The sequence below is a fragment of the Eurosta solidaginis genome, chromosome 1 (genome assembly GCF_040869045.1).
Source record: "Eurosta solidaginis isolate ZX-2024a chromosome 1, ASM4086904v1, whole genome shotgun sequence".
NCBI classification, from domain to species: domain Eukaryota; kingdom Metazoa; phylum Arthropoda; class Insecta; order Diptera; family Tephritidae; genus Eurosta; species Eurosta solidaginis.
In genome coordinates this window covers 72,746,376-72,766,037 of record NC_090319.1, presented here as the reverse complement: position 1 = coordinate 72,766,037, position 19,662 = coordinate 72,746,376, and the positions used below count along the sequence as shown (strand labels likewise).

General features: G+C 36.0%; 1 protein-coding gene across 19 annotated transcripts in view; it reads left to right on the top strand.

Moving 5' to 3' along the window:
• Positions 1–19,662, top strand: part of Dys (Dystrophin) — a 1,130,370-nt gene that overhangs the window by 698,420 nt on the left and 412,288 nt on the right. For all 19 annotated transcript variants that reach the window (XM_067758240.1, XM_067758241.1, XM_067758256.1 and 16 more), the window contains one exon: positions 17,939–18,111. In XM_067758240.1, the coding sequence (XP_067614341.1) occupies positions 17,939–18,111 (173 nt within the window). The remainder of the gene's footprint in view (positions 1–17,938; positions 18,112–19,662) is intronic.

Sequence of the window (19,662 nt, the reverse complement as noted above, 5' to 3'; positions counted from 1 at the left end):
GTTAATATTTTAAGCATTTCTGAAAGAGCAAATTGTGTTCCGTGGCGAGCTCAATGTAAGTCGAGCTGCACCATCGCAAGTATTAGCTTTTATAATAGAGTAGCTTTGTGGTAGCTATCGTGAGAGATGCAGATGCATAATTATTGGCCACTGGATGCTATTGCATTTAGGTATGAATGTGTTTACGTACTTATATGTTGTGCAAACACTTGTGTATGTATGTATACTAAGCAAACTAAATAAAAAGCTAGCAGCAGTACCTCAACAGAAAAGAACATTTGAGCAAGATTTTGTGAAAACATATGGCTCCGCAAGTCTGTGATAAATACTGTGCGGGCTGCCCAGTTGTGACAAATAATGATATACTTGGAAAAGTGGTCGTTTACTTTCAAAAATTTAACGAAAAATTATGTATATATTATCAAAAATTTATCGATTTTTACCGAGAACTTATCAGCTTCAATTTTTTTATTACCAATTTGTTATCCGCGTTGTAGCAAATTGATATTGTTGTCAAAACTTAAAAGTGGTTATTTATTATCGAAAATGTATCAATAATTTATCGAAAAATTATCAATATATTATCAAAAAGTTTTCGATTTTTTATCGAGAACTTATCAGCTTTATTTTTTATTATTTTTTTTTTTTTTTGTATTACCAATTTGTTATCCGCGTTGTAGCAAATTGATATTGTTTTCAAAACTTTAAAGTGGTCGCTTATCATCGAAAATGTATCTTTAATTTATCGAAAAATTATCAATATATTATCAAAAACTTTCCGATTTTTTATCGGTGAGATACCGGTTTCTTTTTATTGATACTAGAATGTTAAATGCGTTGGAGCAAAATAATATTGTTTTCAAAAATGTTTGAATTTGTTATCGAACAGATGTCAGTTTGCTATCAAAAATTTAATTATGTATTATCTTAGAGTAATAAAGGAAAAATAAATAATTTCTATTGTGATGCTATCGATTTGTTATCGATGACTTATTGGTTTATAAGAAAACATATATCGATAAAATTGCAATATACAAACGTTAGAATATGTTTACTTACTTACTTACTTAATTGGCGCTTAACCGTCTAAACGGTTATGGCCGTCCAACAAGGCGCGCCAGTCGCTCCTTCGCTCCGCCAACCGGCGCCAATTGGTCACACCAAGGGAGTTTAAATCGTTTTCCACCTGGTCCTTCCAACAGAGTGGGGGCCGCCCTCTACCTCTGCTTCCATAGGCGGGTTCCGAGAGAAACACTTTCTTGGCCGGAGCATCATCTTTCATTCGCATAACATGGCCTAGCCAGCGCAGCCGCTGCGTTTTAATTCGCTGGACTATGTTGATGTCTGCGTATAGCTCGTACAGCTCATCATTAAATCTTCTTCGGTACTCGCCATCGCCAACGCGTAGAGGTCCATAAATCTTTCGAAGAACTTTTCTCTCGAACACTCCCAAAGCCGCTTCATCTGCTGTTGTCATGGTACATGCTTCTGCCCCATATAGCAGGACGGGTACGATAAGTGACTTGTAGAGTATGATTTTCGTTCGCCGAGAGAGGACTTTACTTTTCAATTGCCTACCTAGTCCAAAGTAGCATTTATTGGCAAGATTGATTCTTCGCTGGATTTCAGTGCTGATGTTGTTGCTAATGTTGATGCTGGTTCCCAAATAAACGAAGTCTTTTACTATTTCGAAATTATGGCTGCCAACAGTAGCGTGGTTGCCAAGGCGCCTATGCGCTGACTCTTTGCTCGATGACAGCAGGTACTTCGTTTTGTCCTCATTCACCATCAAACCCATCTTTACCGCTTCTTTTTCCAGCTTGGAGTAAGCAGAACTAACAGCGCGGGTGTTTAGACCGATGATATCAATGTCATCAGCATATGCCAGTAATTGCACGCTTTTATAGTATATTGTTCCAGTGCGGTTAAGTTCTGCAGCTAGTATAATTTTCTCCAGCATCAAATTAAAGAAATCGCACGATAGGGGGTCACCCTGTCTGAAACCTCGTTTAGTTTCGAACGGCTCGGAGAGGTCCTTCCCAATTCTGACTGAGCTGATGGTGTTGCTTAACGTCATTTTGCACAGCCGTATAAGTTTTGCGGGGAAACCAAATTCAGACATAGCGGCATATAGGCAGCTCCTTTTCGTGCTGTCGAAGGCGGCTTTAAAGTCGACGAAGAGGTGATGTGTGTCGATTCTCTTTTCACGGGTTTTTTCCAAGATTTGGCGCATTGTGAAAATCTGGTCGATGGTAGATTTACCAGGTCTGAAGCCGCACTGATAAGGTCCAATCAGCCGGTTCACGGTGGGCTTCAATCTTTCGCACAATACACTTGAAAGGACCTTATATGCGATATTAAGAAGGCTGATTCCACGATAGTTGGTGCATTTTGCAGTATCCCCCTTCTTGTGGACTGGGCAAAGAACACTTAGATTCCAACCGTCGGGCATGCTTTCGTCCGCCCATATTTTGCTAAGAAGCTGCTGCATGCGCCTTACCAACTCCTCGCCGCCGAACTTGAATAGCTCCGCAGGCAATCCATCAGCGCCCACGGCCTTGTTGTTTTTCAATCTGGTTATTGCTATTCTAACTTCGTCATAATCGGGCGGGGGGACATATATTCCATCATCATCGATTGCGGGATCGGGTTCTTCATCTCTGCGCGGTGAATTGCTGCCTCCATTTAGGAGAGCAGAGAAGTGTTCCCTCCATAATCTAAGCACTCTCTGGACATCAGTTACAAGGTCGCCGTTTTCATTCCTACAGGAGTTTGCCCCGGTCTTAAAATCTTCCTTCTGTCGCCGTATTTTTTGGTAGAATTTTCGGGCGTTATTCCTGGTGGCTAGCAGCTCAAGCTCCTCGCACTCACGCCTTTCTGCTTCTGCTTTTTTCTTCCTGAAAAGGCGTCTCGCTTCCCTTTTCAACTCACGATAGCGTTCACACACTCCTCTTGTCGCGCTCGCTTTTAACGTAGCCCTGTAGGCAGCGTCTTTTCTTTCGGTTGCAACGCGGCATTCTTCATCATACCAGTTGTTTTTTCGTGGCCGCCGGTAACCAATTTTTTCCTCGGCGGCAGTATGAAGTGCTTTGGAGATATGCTCCCACTGCTCCTGTATTCCTTCAGGATGAGTTGTGCCCTCAGAGAGCAGGTGTGAGAGTCGAGTTGCGAAATCATTGGCAGTCTGTTGTGATTGAAGCTTTTCGACGTCTAGCTTTCCTTATGTTTTTTGTTCCTTGTTTTTAGCCGCGTTGAGGCGGGTGCGTATTTTGGCTGCAACGAGATAATGGTCCGAATCGATGTTAGGTCCTCGGATCGTTCGCACATCTAAAACACTGGAGGCATGCCGTCCGTCTATCACAACGTGATCGATCTGATTGCGAGTATTTCGATCAGGAGACAGCCATGTAGCTTGATGTATCTTTTTATGCATGAACCTCGTGCTTGATATGACCATGTTTCGAGCACCGGCAAAGTCAATCAGCCTCAGTCCGTTAGGAGAAGTTTCATTGTGTAGGCTGAACTTTCCGACTGTAGGGCCAAAAACACCTTCTTTGCCCACCCTGGCGTTAAAGTCGCCAAGCACGACTTTTATATCATGACGGGGGCAGCGCTCGTATGTGCGTTCTAATTGTTCATAAAAAGTGTCTTTCACCTCATCGTCTTTCTCCTCTGTCGGCGCATGGGCGCAGATGAATGATATATTAAAAAATTTTGCTTTTATTCGAATAGCGGCGAGACGCTCGTCCACAGGCGTGAACGCCAGCACTTGGCGACAAAGTCTCTCTCCCACCACGAATCCGACGCCGAAACTGCGCTTATTCGCATGGCCACTCCAATATATGTCACAATTTTTGATCTTCTTTCTTCCTTGCTTCGTCCAACGCATTTCTTGGATAGCGGTGATGTCAGATTTTGCTTTGACGAGGACATCAACCAGCCGGGCATCTGCACCAATCCCATTCAGGGAGCGGACGTTCCAGGTGCATGCCCTCAATTCATTGTCCTTCAAACGTTTGCCATGGTCGTCATCAATAGAGAGTGTATTTATCCGAGGCTTGTTGTTATATTTCATTGGAGTATGGTTTTACGTGGCGGGTCCCAAGCCCAGCGCACAACCCGCTCAGCGGGGGTGAAAATATTACTGGGCACGTTTATATAGCGAGCCGCTTGCTCCAAGACAGACGCCCGCTTGCAGCCGCACCTAGAGGTGTACAGACGCTGCCAATGAAATCTCCCCCCGGCTAGCCCTTAAACCGATTATGTCAGAGTGGCCTAGCCAAGTTGTCGCCTTCTCACATTAGCTCACCGCTAAACGGGTGTTTAGCGGCTACCCAGAGGATACTTGGCCGCAAGCGACCGGCAGTAGTGAGCTGCTTGAACCGCATGCAAAAGAATCGCTCTGGCCATTCCCAGGTGAATGGCGGTCAGAAGCTTTCCCCACTTTCGTGGACTTCTACACACGGCCCCACCCTCCTAGAATATGTTTACCCCACTGATAACATATCGATACTTAACTAATAAGACGCCGATAACTCAGTTATAAAACGTCGATAACTTGAGCATAGTAATTTGTTATCGATAATAAATCAATAATTGGTCGGAAACGATTGTAACCAATAAGAAGCCGATAAAGCTCTTATAAAAAAGCTCGAAATTATTTGTTTTTGGTAAAGTTTCGTCTGTAATGGCTTAACTTGAACCCCGCGCTAGCTCTCGTTAATTTAAAAGCGTTAGTTTTTAAAAGGTTTTATTTAGCTTGAGTTGACAGGCCGGCCGTTGTGAACGAATCTTGTAATTGAAATGTAAGTAACTTCCCGATAAGCTACAAGCTTGAAACTTGGAGTATAGTTCAGAACCCGATGACAATGCAATAAAAAGAAAAAAATCGCCGCTAGGTGGCGCATGGATCGAGATATTCGCAAAATTCGCATTTGTGGTCCGATTTAGCTCATATTTGGAACACATAATACATGCAAGAATAGAAATCGACCTGTGAAAAAATCGCCGCTAGGTGGCGCATGGATCGAGATATTCACAAAAATCGTATTTGTGGTCCGATTTGGCTCATGTTTGGAACACATAATACATGCAAGAATAGAAATCGACCTGTGAAAAAAATCGCCGCTAAGTGGCGCATGGATCGAGATATTCACAAAAATCGTATTTGTGGTCCGATTTGATTTGGTCCATATTTGGAACACATAATACATACATGAATAGAAAGCGACCTATGATGCCCGATTTGGCTCATAGTTGGAACAAATATTGCATACAGTCCAATAGAAGTGACATCAAAATATTTTGGAGTTGGAGGAGGGACAAGCATACGTGGCGCAGTCGAGTAAAGTCTTTGGAAGGATTATGTATTGAGGACTTAGGTTGTAACAAAATGTCAGGAAAGAGTCCTTGTAATAATGAGCCACTAAATGAACTAAATAGAATGAGAAATAACAGGCAATTAAATAAAGACTAAAAACTTGAAAATAAAATAATTAAAAAAAAATGTTTAAGTTAAACGGTTTTATTGAAAACAACACTTACATGAAATAATTATAATACGAAAAGCTAGAAAATAATTAGGTAGGTCCTAGGTACTAGCCATCACACTCCTTATCAATCTAGGGCGTTGATCAGACAATTAAATAAAAGCGTTGGACGCGTCATATTTCTATTGATAGTCATAAGTAAAACCAACTGAACCTTAATCAGGTTATGCTACGCCTCACATTTTTAGAAATTTCACGCGCCCAACGCTTTTATTTAATTGTCTGATCAACACCCTAGATTGATAAGGAGTGTGATGACTAGTACCTAGGACCTACCTAATTATTTTCTAGATTTTTGTATTATTATTATTTCATGTAAGTATTGTTTTCAATAAAACCGTTTAACTTAAAAATTTTTTTTTAATTATTTTATTTAGACATATGTACACCTTTTTATAACTTTCATGAAAATGAAATGCTATATTAATTTCGTCACGAAACCGAAAATTGTAAGTCCTTAAAGGAAAATAGATAGACCCACCATTAAGTATACCGAAATAATCAGGTTGAAGAGCTGAGTTGATTTAGCCATGTCCGTCTGTCCGTCTGTCTGTTTGTATGCAAACTAGTCCCTCAATTTTTGAGATATCTTGATAAAATTTGGTGAGCGGGTGTATTTGGGTGTCCGATTAGACATTTGTCAGAACCGACCGGATCGGACCACTATAGCATATATCCTCCATACAACCGATTTTTCAGAAAAAGAGGATTTTTGTAATATCTTACCCAATTTACAAGATTGAAGCTTCAAACTTCACCATATACTTTCGTATATTGCACATATTGTTGCCTGAAAAAATTGATGAGATCGGTCGTATATATAGTATATATCCCCCACAACCGATGGTTCAGATATAAGCTTCAAATTTCACCGATTGCTTACGTACATATATAGCATATATTGTTGTCTGAAAAAATCATTGAGATCGGTGGTATACATAGTATATATCTCATACAACCGATTGTTCAGATAAGAAACTTTGCGCAATTTCTGCCCCGTTTTAACAGCTATAAGCTTCTGCTACAGCTGCGCTTTCGTCTTTGCCGTTGTCTTTTACACCTTCTGTTTACCCTATACCTACAATGTTATCACCTGGTTTTTGCAATGTCAACGGCACTTCGGCATTCGTACAGTCAAATGGTGTGAGTGTGCAAAATACATGTTCTTTAACAGATGTTACTAAGGGTCATGCAATGTCTGCTAATAATGCTATCGTGAGCAACGTACCTTCTGCCGATGGGACTGTTATTGCTTCGACTGGTGCTCAAACGTTTGCCTCTGCTGTTGCTAACAGTATGTATGCATTGGCTTCTTCAGCTGACGATGTTTATAATCGTAACAATGCTACTTATACTTCTACGAATCCTGTTAAATCAGATGCTGCTGATACTGCTAATGCTAAAGCATCAAAATCTACAAAGAAGCGCACACTTAAGGAAATACCTGCTGCAATTGCAGTTAACCCTGATGAGTTAAATATTACTGCTAGTGGTGGGAATCCTAATATGCAATCAAGTACATCGTCGGGATTGGACATCCAACCTAGTTCGCCTAATGACAATAATAATAATAACAATAACAAGAATGCCAACAACAACAACAATGTCGGTAACACCAACAATAATGTTAATAACAATCATAGGCGTTCACGGAGGCGCGTGATTGGCTCTTGTGTGTCTACTGAACTTGGGGTAGCTGCTCGTTTCAGATGGTTTCATCTTTCTTCTTTTTTACCCTCGGTCAAACCTGAGGATATTATTGAGTATGTGATTAAACATACTAATCTAAATAAGCGTCAACTGCAGTGTTTCAAGCTTGCTAAGGAATCGGAGTCGATTAACCGTACATATGTTAATTTTAAACTTGGTGTAGATGAATTGCACTTTGATAAAGTTCTGAAGGCTGAGTTGTGGCCAGTCAATGTAACGATCAGCCACTTCCGTTTTTTTCAAAAGGACGCAAAACTACAACAGCGGACTTAGTTCATAGTGTCAATCACATGCCATGCAAATATATCAATATCTTTTTTCAAAATGTTTCTGGCCTTAGAAGCAAGACCGAAAATGTGCGCCTATTTAGTTCTTTATTGGAGTATGATGTATTTGTCATCATTGAGACTTGGCTGAATAGTAATTTCTTAGATGCTGAATTTTTTGATCCTAAGCTTTATCATGTTTTCCGTAAGGATAGAGATGCAAAAAAGACTGGCCTAAATAGAGGAGGTGGTGTGCTGATTGCCGCCCGGGTCGGTCTCCAGGCCTCGCTTGTTTCTTTAACTGTTAGTGACACGCTTATTGATCAACTTTGTGTGCGGATTCATGGCTCTCTGGGTCAAATGCTCATTTGTGCTTCATACATTCCGCCGTCCAGCCCAGAAAGTATTTATAAGGCTCATGTAAATAATATCTTAAATCTTAAGCGAAGTTCAGGAGAAACGCAGCTATGTGTTCTGGGGGATTTTAATTTAAGTAATGTTAGCTGGATCTCTCTTGAAAACAATCTCTATTTAACTCCTACTAATATTAACAGCTCTTATGAATCGTATCTTATTGATAATTGTGGAGGGGTTGGTTTATCTCAAATTAACAGTTTCCATAATTCTTTACATCGCACTCTTGATTTAATTTTTGTAACTAATAATATTAGTTTTGTTATCTCGGAACCTGCGTCTTCAATTTCGCCACCAAACTTGCATCACCTGCCCTTAAAGCTTGAAATTCAGTTCTTTGAGTATTTCTGTAATCCTACATCAAATATGAAAAAATCGTTCAATTTTCGAAGATGTGATTTTAATCGTTTAAATTCTGCTTTACGTGGAGTTGATTGGGATGCTATGCTTGGTGAAAGTGAAGTTGGAAAGTCTTTCAATGTATTTAAATATGAAATTCATAAGATTTGCGAAAAAATCGTGCCGATATATAAAAATAAAATTTACAAATCTCCCTGGCACAATAATGTGCTCAAACATCTAAAGAATTTGAGAAACAAGTTCTTTAAAAAATATAAGTTTACTAATCAGCGTCGATTTTATGATTTGTTTATTGTTTATAAGAAAAAATTTAACAATTTTAATAAGTCTTTATATGCTAAGTACGTCAGAAATTTTGAGGTAAACATCAAGAGCAATCCGAAGAACTTTTGGAATTACATTAACTCCATGAAGAGCGTATCTAGCATACCGAAATCAGTAAGCTACAATAATATTACTGCCAACTCTGTTAATGATGCTGCTAATCTCTTTGCTGACTTCTTCTCGGCGAATTTTATCACAGATAATGATTTAACTGTGGAAGATACAGATAACATACACAAGTTAATTAAGTCTCCCTCTGCTAATAATTTTGGGTCACTTACTCTCACTGAGGCAGACATAATTGAGGGGATTATAAAACTTAAAAATTCCTCCAGAACTGATGTTGATAATCTTTCAGTTATTCTATTGAAAAATTGTCCTTCTCTAGTACGACCCTTAATGATTATATTCAATAAATCATTGGAATCGGGTATTTTTATTGATGACTGGAAACAAGCATCCGTCACTCCCATTTTTAAGTCTGGCAACAAAAGTAACTGTTCTAATTACAGGCCTATTTCCAAATTGTCTACAACTTCGAAGCTATTTGAATGTGTTGTCAATGACAAGCTTTACTTTAGCATTAAACACCTGATTTGCGCCAATCAACATGGTTTTGTCCCGGCCAGATCCACATTAACGAAACTCGCTGTCTTTTCTGAGGATTGCTACGCGGCATTTAGGCGGGGTTTTCAGGTTGATACAATATACCTTGACTTCTCCAAAGCATTCGATAAAATTTCTCATAAAATTTTAATTGCGAAATTAGCTTGTTATGGGTTCCACTCTACGTTCCTACAGTGGATTAAATCTTACTTGCACAACAGAAGTAATGTTGTAAATATTGACGGTGTTTATTCGAAACCATTTTGGGCCACCTATGGAGTGCCCCAGGGCAGTATTCTGGGCCCTTTACTATTTATCTTGTTCATTAATGACATTAGCTCTTGCTTCTCATCTACCAAATTTCTGCTTTATGCTGATGATCTCAAAATCTATTCTGAGATCAGTTGTTATAATGATGTCGTTGTTCTTCAATCTGAGATTAATAAGCTTTATATCTGGTGTGTTAAGAACCGTCTTTTCCTTAATATAAGTAAGTGCCACACTGTGACGTATGGTAAAATGCTGAGGCCACTTCATACCTCCTATCATATTGCAGAAACCTTTCTTCGAACGAATCTTGAAGTTAAAGACTTGGGGGTATACTTCGACTCAAAGTTTAATTTTAACACTCACGTCAGCTTCACAATTTCTAAGGCGCTTTCAATGCTTGCTTTTGTCAGACGCCATTCCGCAAACTTCTCTGACCCCTACACACTCAAAGTTTTATATACGTCCTTTGTGCGGTCCAAACTTGAGTATGCGGCTTTCATTTGGCGGCCCTACCACACAGTTCACATCAACCGCCTGGAGCGGGTTCAAAAAATCTTTATGCGCTTCGCGCTTATTTCATTACGTTTCTCTGAACCGATCCCGTCTTATGAGTCTCGATGCCAACTAATATCCTTATTATCCCTTAACAATCGCAGAATTCTTTTGGCCTCGTTGTTCATTTTCGATCTTTTCACGGGCAAAATTGACTGCGCGCTGCTTCTTGAAAGACTATGCTTAAATACTCCCTGTAGAAACCTCCGCCACTTTGAAATCTTTTTCATAGGGCTGAGTAGAACTGTTTATAACTCAAAAGCGCCTATTAACAGAGCCCTATCAGAAATTAATTGCTTCTCTAGTGTTTTGGATATTGATTTCTCCGACTCAAAATACGCTTTTCAACTTAAACTAAAAAATTACTTAATCTGTAATAATATAAATTCTTCTTGTTAATGTTCTCCATTGCTTAATATAAGCTGGTCTCTGTAATTTAGTCATAAGTGTCTGTACTAAACATTTGTTACTAGACTAAATAAATAAATAAATAAATAAATAAATTTCACCGATTGCTTACGTATATAGCATATATTGTTGTCTGAAAAAATCATAGAGATCGGTTGTATATATAGTATATATCTCATACAACCGATTGTTCAGATAAGAAACTTTTCGCAATTTCTACCCCATTTTAACAGCTATAAGCTTCAAATTTCACCGATTGCTTACGTATATAGCATATATTGTTGTCTGAAAAAATCATAGAGATCGGTTGTATATATAGTATATATCTCATACAACCGATTGGTCAGATAAGAAACCATTCGCAATTTCTACCCCATTTTAACAGCTATAAGCTTCAAATTTCACCGATTGCTTACGTATATAGCATATATTGTTGTCTGAAAAAATCATAGAGATCGGTTGTATATATAGTATATATCTCATACTACCGATTGTTCAGATAAGAAACTTTTCGCAATTTCTACCCCATTTTAACAGATATAATCTTCAAATTTCACCGATTGCTTACGTATATAGCATATATTGTTGTCTGAAAAAATCATAGAGATCGGTTGTATATATAGTATATATCTCATACAACCGATTGTTCAGATAAGAAACTTTTCGCAATTTCTACCCCATTTTAACAGCTATAAGCTTCAAATTTCACCGATTGCTTACGTATATAGCATATATTGTTGTCTGAAAAAATCATAGAGATCGGTTGTATATATAGTATATATCTCATACTACCGATTGTTCAGATAAGAAACTTTTCGCAATTTCTACCCCATTTTAACAGATATAATCTTCAAATTTCACCGATTGCTTACGTATATAGCATATATTGTTGTCTGAAAAAATCATAGAGATCGGTTGTATATATAGTATATATCTCATACTACCGATTGTTCAGATAAGAAACTTTTCGCAATTTCTACCCCATTTTAACAGATATAAGCTTCAAATTTCACCGATTGCTTACGTATATAGCATATATTGTTGTCTGAAAAAATCATAGAGATCGGTTGTATATATAGTATATATCTCATACAACCGATTGTTCAGATAAGAAACTTTTCGCAATTTCTACCCCATTTTAACAGCTATAAGCTTCAAATTTCACCGATTGCTTACGTATATAGCATATATTGTTGTCTGAAAAAATCATAGAGATCGGTTGTATATATAGTATATATCTCATACAACCGATTGGTCAGATAAGAAACCATTCGCAATTTCTACCCCATTTTAACAGCTATAAGCTTCAAATTTCACCGATTGCTTACGTATATAGCATATATTGTTGTCTGAAAAAATCATAGAGATCGGTTGTATATATAGTATATATCTCATACTACCGATTGTTCAGATAAGAAACTTTTCGCAATTTCTACCCCATTTTAACAGATATAATCTTCAAATTTCACCGATTGCTTACGTATATAGCATATATTGTTGTCTGAAAAAATCATAGAGATCGGTTGTATATATAGTATATATCTCATACAACCGATTGTTCAGATAAGAAACTTTTCGCAATTTCTACCCCATTTTAACAGCTATAAGCTTCAAATTTCACCGATTGCTTACGTATATAGCATATATTGTTGTCTGAAAAAATCATAGAGATCGGTTGTATATATAGTATATATCTCATACTACCGATTGTTCAGATAAGAAACTTTTCGCAATTTCTACCCCATTTTAACAGATATAATCTTCAAATTTCACCGATTGCTTACGTATATAGCATATATTGTTGTCTGAAAAAATCATAGAGATCGGTTGTATATATAGTATATATCTCATACTACCGATTGTTCAGATAAGAAACTTTTCGCAATTTCTACCCCATTTTAACAGATATAAGCTTCAAATTTCACCGATTGCTTACGTATATAGCATATATTGTTGTCTGAGAAAATCATAGAGATCGGTTGTATATATAGTATATATCTCATACTACCGATTGTTCAGATAAGAAACTTTTCGCAATTTCTACCCCATTTTAACAGATATAAGCTTCAAATTTCACCGATTGCTTACGTATATAGCATATATTGTTGTCTGAAAAAATCATAGAGATCGGTTGTATATATAGTATATATCTCATACTACCGATTGTTCAGATAAGAAACTTTTCGCAATTTCTACCCCATTTTAACAGATATAAGCTTCAAATTTCACCGATTGCTTACGTATATAGCATATATTGTTGTCTGAAAAAATCATAGAGATCGGTTGTATATATAGTATATATCTCATACTACCGATTGTTCAGATAAGAAACTTTTCGCAATTTCTACCCCATTTTAACAGATATAAGCTTCAAATTTCACCGATTGCTTACGTATATAGCATATATTGTTGTCTGAAAAAATCATAGAGATCGGTTGTATATATAGTATATATCTCATACTACCGATTGTTCAGATATGAAACTTTTCGCAATTTCTACCCCATTTTAACAGATATAAGCTTCAAATTTCACCGAATACTTACATATATAGCATATATTGTTGTCTGAAAAAATCATAGAGATCGGTTGTATATATAGTATATATCTCATACAAGCGATTGTTCAGATAAGAAACTTTTCACAATTTCTACTTCATTTTAACAGCTATAAGCTTCAAATTTCACCGATTGCTTACGTATATAGCATATATTGTTGTCTGAAAAAATCATAGAGATCGGTTGTATATATAGTATATATCTCATACAACCGATTGGTCAGATAAGAAACCATTCGCAATTTCTACCCCATTTTAACAGCTATAAGCTTCAAATTTCACCGATTGCTTACGTATATAGCATATATTGTTGTCTGAAAAAATCATAGAGATCGGTTGTATATATAGTATATATCTCATACTACCGATTGTTCAGATAAGAAACTTTTCGCAATTCCTACCCCATTTTAACAGATACAAGCTTCAAATTTCACCGATTGCTTACGTATATAGCATATATTGTTGTCTGAAAAAATCATAGAGATCGGTTGTATATATAGTATATATCTCATACAACCGATTGTTCAGATAAGAAACTTTTCGCAATTTCTACCCCATTTTAACAGCTATAAGCTTCAAATTTCACCGATTGCTTACGTATATAGCATATATTGTTGTCTGAAAAAATCATAGAGATCGGTTGTATATATAGTATATATCTCATACAACCGATTGTTCAGATAAGAAACTTTTCGCAATTTCTACCCCATTTTAACAGCTATAAGCTTCAAATTTCACCGATTGCTTACGTATATAGCATATATTGTTGTCTGAAAAAATCATAGAGATCGGTTGTATATATAGTATATATCTCATACAACCAATTGTTCAGATAAGAAACTTTTCGCAATTTCTACCCCATTTTAACAGCTATAAGCTTCAAATTTCACCGATTGCTTACGTATATAGTATGTATTGTTGTGTCAAAAAATCATAGAGATCGGTGATATATATAATATATATATGATGGTATATATAGTATATATATTTTTTTTTTTTGCGATTTCGGCCCCATTTTAACAGCTAGAAGCTTCAAATTTCACCAAATGCTTACGTGTATAGCATATATTGATGTCTGAAAAAATCATTGAGATCGGTGGTATACATAGTATATATCTCATACAACCGATTGTTCAGATAAGAAACTTTGCGCAATTTCTGCCCCGTTTTAACAGCTATAAGCTTCATATTTCACCGATTGCTTACGTATATAGCATATATTGTTGTCTGAAAAAATCATAGAGATCGGTTGTATATATAGTATATATCTCATACTACCGATTGTTCAGATAAGAAACTTTTCGCAATTTCTACCCCATTTTAACAGATATAAGCTTCAAATTTCACCGATTGCTTACGTATGTAGCATATATTGTTGTCTGAAAAAATCATAGAGATCGGTTGTATATATAGTATATATCTCATACAACCGATTGTTCAGATAAGAAACTGTTCGCAATTTCTACCCCATTTTAACAGCTATAAGCTTCAAATTTCACCGATTGCTTACGTATATAGCATATATTGTTGTCTGAAAAAATCATAGAGATCGGTTGTATATATAGTATATATCTCATACAACCGATTGTTCAGATAAGAAACTTTTCGCAATTTCTACCCCATTTAACAGCTATAAGCTTCAAATTTCACCGATTGCTTACGTATATAGCATATATTGTTGTCTGGAAAAATCATAGAGATCGGTTGTATATATAGTATATATCTCATACAACCGATTGTTCAGATAAGAAACTTTTCGCAATTTCTACCCCATTTTAACAGCTATAAGCTTCAAATTTCACCGATTGCTTACGTAGATAGCATATATTGTTGTCTGAAAAAATCATAGAGATCGGTTGTATATATAGTATATATCTCATACAACCAATTGTTCAGATAAGAAACTTTTCGCAATTTCTACCCCATTTTAACAGCTATAAGCTTCAAATTTCACCGATTGCTTACGTATATAGTATGTATTGTTGTATCAAAAAATCATAGAGATCGGTGATATATATAATATATATATGATGGTATATATAGTATATATATATTTTTTTTTTGCGAATTCGGCCCCATTTTAACAGATGTAAGCTTCAAATTTCACCGATTGCTTACGTATGTAGCATATATTGTTGTCTGAAAAAATCATAGAGATCGGTTGTATATATAGTATATATCTCATACAACCGATTGTTCAGATAAGAAACTTTTCGCAATTTCTACCCCATTTTAACAGCTATAAGCTTCAAATTTCACCGATTGCTTACGTATATAGCATATATTGTTGTCTGAAAAAATCATAGAGATCGGTTGTATATATAGTATATATCTCATACAACCGATTGTTCAGATAAGAAACTTTTCGCAATTTCTACCCCATTTAACAGCTATAAGCTTCAAATTTCACCGATTGCTTACGTATATAGCATATATTGTTGTCTGGAAAAATCATAGAGATCGGTTGTATATATAGTATATATCTCATACAACCGATTGTTCAGATAAGAAACTTTTCGCAATTTCTACCCCATTTTAACAGCTATAAGCTTCAAATTTCACCGATTGCTTACGTATATAGCATATATTGTTGTCTGAAAAAATCATAGAGATCGGTTGTATATATAGTATATATCTCATACAACCGATTGTTCAGATAAGAAACTTTTCGCAATTTCTACCCCATTTTAAAAGCTATAAGCTTCAAATTTCACCGATTGCTTACGTATATAGTATGTATTGTTGTGTCAAAAAATCATAGAGATCGGTGATATATATAATATATATATGATGGTATTTATAGTATATATATATATAGTATATATATTTTTTTTGCGATTTCGGCCCCATTTTAACAGCTAGAAGCTTCAAATTTCACAAAATGCTTACGTATATAGCATATATTGTTGTCTGAAAAAATCATAGAGATCGGTGGTATATATATTATATACTTCATATAAACTGTCATTTTTGCCCCTTTTTTACGGCTAGAAGCTTCAAAATTCATCAAATTTCATCGAATAGTTACGTTTACGTCATATATTGTTGAAGTACGTGATTCGTAGTCATAGTTTTTACACGCAGACCACAAAAAACCTGAAACTTTGTATCCTCACACAAAGTACCTACCTATTTTTTATTTTATATTTATGTTAAAAATCGTTTAGGTATGTAGATTTGTTCATTATATATTTCTTATCTTACACATCCGATTATTCGGAGATTACGAACTGCATAAGATTATTGTTCAGCACCATTCATGAAAGGTATGAAGTCTTCTGCACAGCCGAAGAAAGTCCCGTCCTTACTTGTTTTTGTTAAAATTTTTATATGAAAAATATTCTTCAAATCTCTGCAAATTCGTGTAAAAATATGTTTTAAGTATGTATGGTTAGGTTAGGTTGAACTAACCCGTACGTGAGGACCTCATATAACCTAAAGCAGTCCACTCTGCTACCAGTTGTTTGTTTAACGAGGATTGATAGCCTGCAAATTCCATATAATATTTAAACTTGAGGTTTATTCTTTCTGTCCACCAAACAAGGGCTCCATAGAACAGGATATGCCTTACAATCTCTGCAAATGCCCAGCAAAAATGAGAGAGGGCAATATACATCTCAGCATTTTTTTATATGCCTAAAGTATCGTCGGTTCCTTTTTCATCCTCACCTCCACATTCAGCTTCCACGACAATCTACTGTCTACAATGATTTCTAGATATTTGGTACAAGATTGCTACTGCAGGGCCACACCTCCTGTAGGGTTTTCTACTTGAGTTAAATATACTTTATTTTTGTAAATTATTTTTGAATTATTTTATTTTGTATATTATTTAAAAATGAAAATTTTATTGATAGTTATTTTAAAAATTAAAAATGTAAAGATATTTAAATTAAGTAATAAACAAAGATTTATTAAAATATATAGTTATTACTAAACCTCCTAGCTTAGGCTTGGACCAATTTGGGACCCTATACCTTCTACTTAACAAGACTATTTCCGACTTCCAGCTGTACTTCAATTTAATTAAGTTATACACTTTCTCATCACTTGTTTAGAGACATTTTTGGAAGCCGCAGCAATGTCTGAGAGGACTCCAGCCTTCCGATATAGGCTTCCTCTATATTTTTGACCACCCTTTGCAGTGCCGTGTATACTGACTCGCCTTTGGTGTTTCCAGATTGTGTTATGGAGAAAATTTATTTATCCTCGTTGACCTTTATGTACACATTTATCAGCCTTTCAAAGATTTTGTGCAGAAATTATGTTAGGCTACTGTAGTATTTGGGGTACATATTGCTAATCTTCACCGTCTGCCTGAAAAAATGCTACAAATATTGCTTGTGATTTAAAGTATTCCAATCAATCTTAATTGTACTTCCCAAGAGAGCACAAATACTCTCTGTTGTGATTGAAATCTAATGCGCGTCTTAATTCCCTTAACAGCTTTTTATCCCTTACAGCTTTTTTTAGTTTTTGTTCCATAATATCTATTTCAAAATTTAAATATTAAAATATTTATTTAGTTAAACACTCCCAGCTTACCTTTGCTTTAAGCTTTGAAGTACAACGGAACTATTGCTTAAAGAATCATATTTCTCGTATGTCACACAACAACAAAAACACAAGGATTTGCTAACGCAGTAGCTTTACAAGCTTGAAGCAGGTTTAAAAAGAACAAAAAAGCAATTCTAAACTTTTGCCACCCACCATTATGTGAGGCAACAACACATTTAAATATATCTTACTTCACCTGCTACGCCTAAATTTATGCAATATTTTTCTGTATTTTTTTATTTTTGTACATAATTCCATTGTAAATTTTATTCATACACTTTTTACACCAACACCCTCAAAACTGCTTTACTAACTTTATATTTTTCTCTTCTCTTCCATCCATTTTTTTTTTCTTCTCATTTGACAGGATTTACAATCGGAAATTGAAACTCATCGCGTCGTTTATGATCGTCTCGATGGCACCGGCCGCAAATTATTGGGGTCACTCACCTCGCAAGAGGATGCGGTGATGTTGCAGCGTCGACTCGATGAAATGAATCAACGTTGGAATAATTTGAAGTCTAAGAGCATTGCCATCAGGTGAGTGACAAAAAAAGCAACAACTGTGTATTACTGGCATAAGTACTTAGCGTTTGTAACAAATGTGAAAAGTGGAAAAGTAAACAAAACACAAAAAAGAAGAAAAAGCTGACGAGACAAGTTTGTAGTAAGAACGGAAGTTTTTGCAATTCAATTGTTTTTAACTTTTGTATAGGCAGTGTTGCTTTAGTAACGGAAATATGAAAGAATTATGCAAAGAAATTGAATTAAAAGTCGAGTGTTTAATGCAGTTGCAGTTAGAAGTGCTCCATGATGGCAAACTGGTAACCCAATGCAGTGGGGTTGTAAGTAGTAACTATGAGTAGACTGATAAGTATAAGGAAACGGTTTTTTTCTTTTTGTTTAATTCAAGCTAAATATGAATATATGTATGAATGAATCTTTACAAAAAAATTTAAAGTTTTATAATACTTCTTCCTGTCTAGGACAGTGTACTAGTGAATGTAGCTCAACTGCAACTTATAAAAAACCAGCAGAATCAACATTGGAATATAATTATTTCAAGGCCGATCATGTGGCTATAAACGAGTTCTTCTTAGCTACCGATTGGACTTTTCTTAGCTTCGAGCTTTTCGAGCTTCATACCTCTAAAACGTAAGGTCTTAATGAATAGACCAGCCTGGTTTAATCTAAAACTAACTAATCTCAAAAATAGAAAAAATAAAGCTTTTAAAAAACATAGGTAGAGCTGTAAAGATATTGATCGACTTAACTATATAAGACTTAAAAAGCAATCCGATTACCTTAATAAGTCTTTATTTAAGCAATATATGCTTAAACTCGAATCAAAATTAAAGTCAAATTCGTCTAGTTGCTGGTCGGTTATTAACTCTTAAAGAAAACCCAATGGCTTTCCTACGACCATGGAGTACGATGGCGAAGTGCCCAGTAATCCACAGGATGCCTGAAACTTATTCGCGAAATAATTCGAAAAAGTTTACTCAAAGTTTACCCCTTCACCTATCCTATATTTCACTCTTGGTAGCAGTGCCAAATTTCTAATTTCGGTGTTACCGCAGATGACGTTCTTCTGTTAATCTCTAACTTCTTCTGTCTTCTGTCAATCTAAACTGAGGGGTTTTCTCATATGTTTTTCAAAATATGCGCAAACTCCATTGCAGGACCTTTAGCTCTTCCATTTCGAAATTGCCTGAACAGCGGAACTTTTTTAGACTCGTGGAAATTATGCTCCTTAAATCCCATACTAAATTGTTCCATTACATAGGCAGGCTATAGTGGAGTGCCAGCACGGATTTTTCCCAGGTAGGTGTACTTCCACAAATTTAGCTTTACTTGCTAATCAAATTGTCCGTGCTTCAGAGAACTTTGAGCAACTCGACATCATATATACACTGACTTGCCGAAAGCATTTGACTAGGTTGATCATACTATTCTGGTACGCAAGTTAGCCAAGTATGGAATAAATGGAAACTTGTTGAAATTCTTCACGAGTTTTTTTTTTTTTGTCGAACAGGGAGCTCTATGTGGCAACTGGAGCCGTCAAGTCATCTCTGCTGATTCACGCATGGT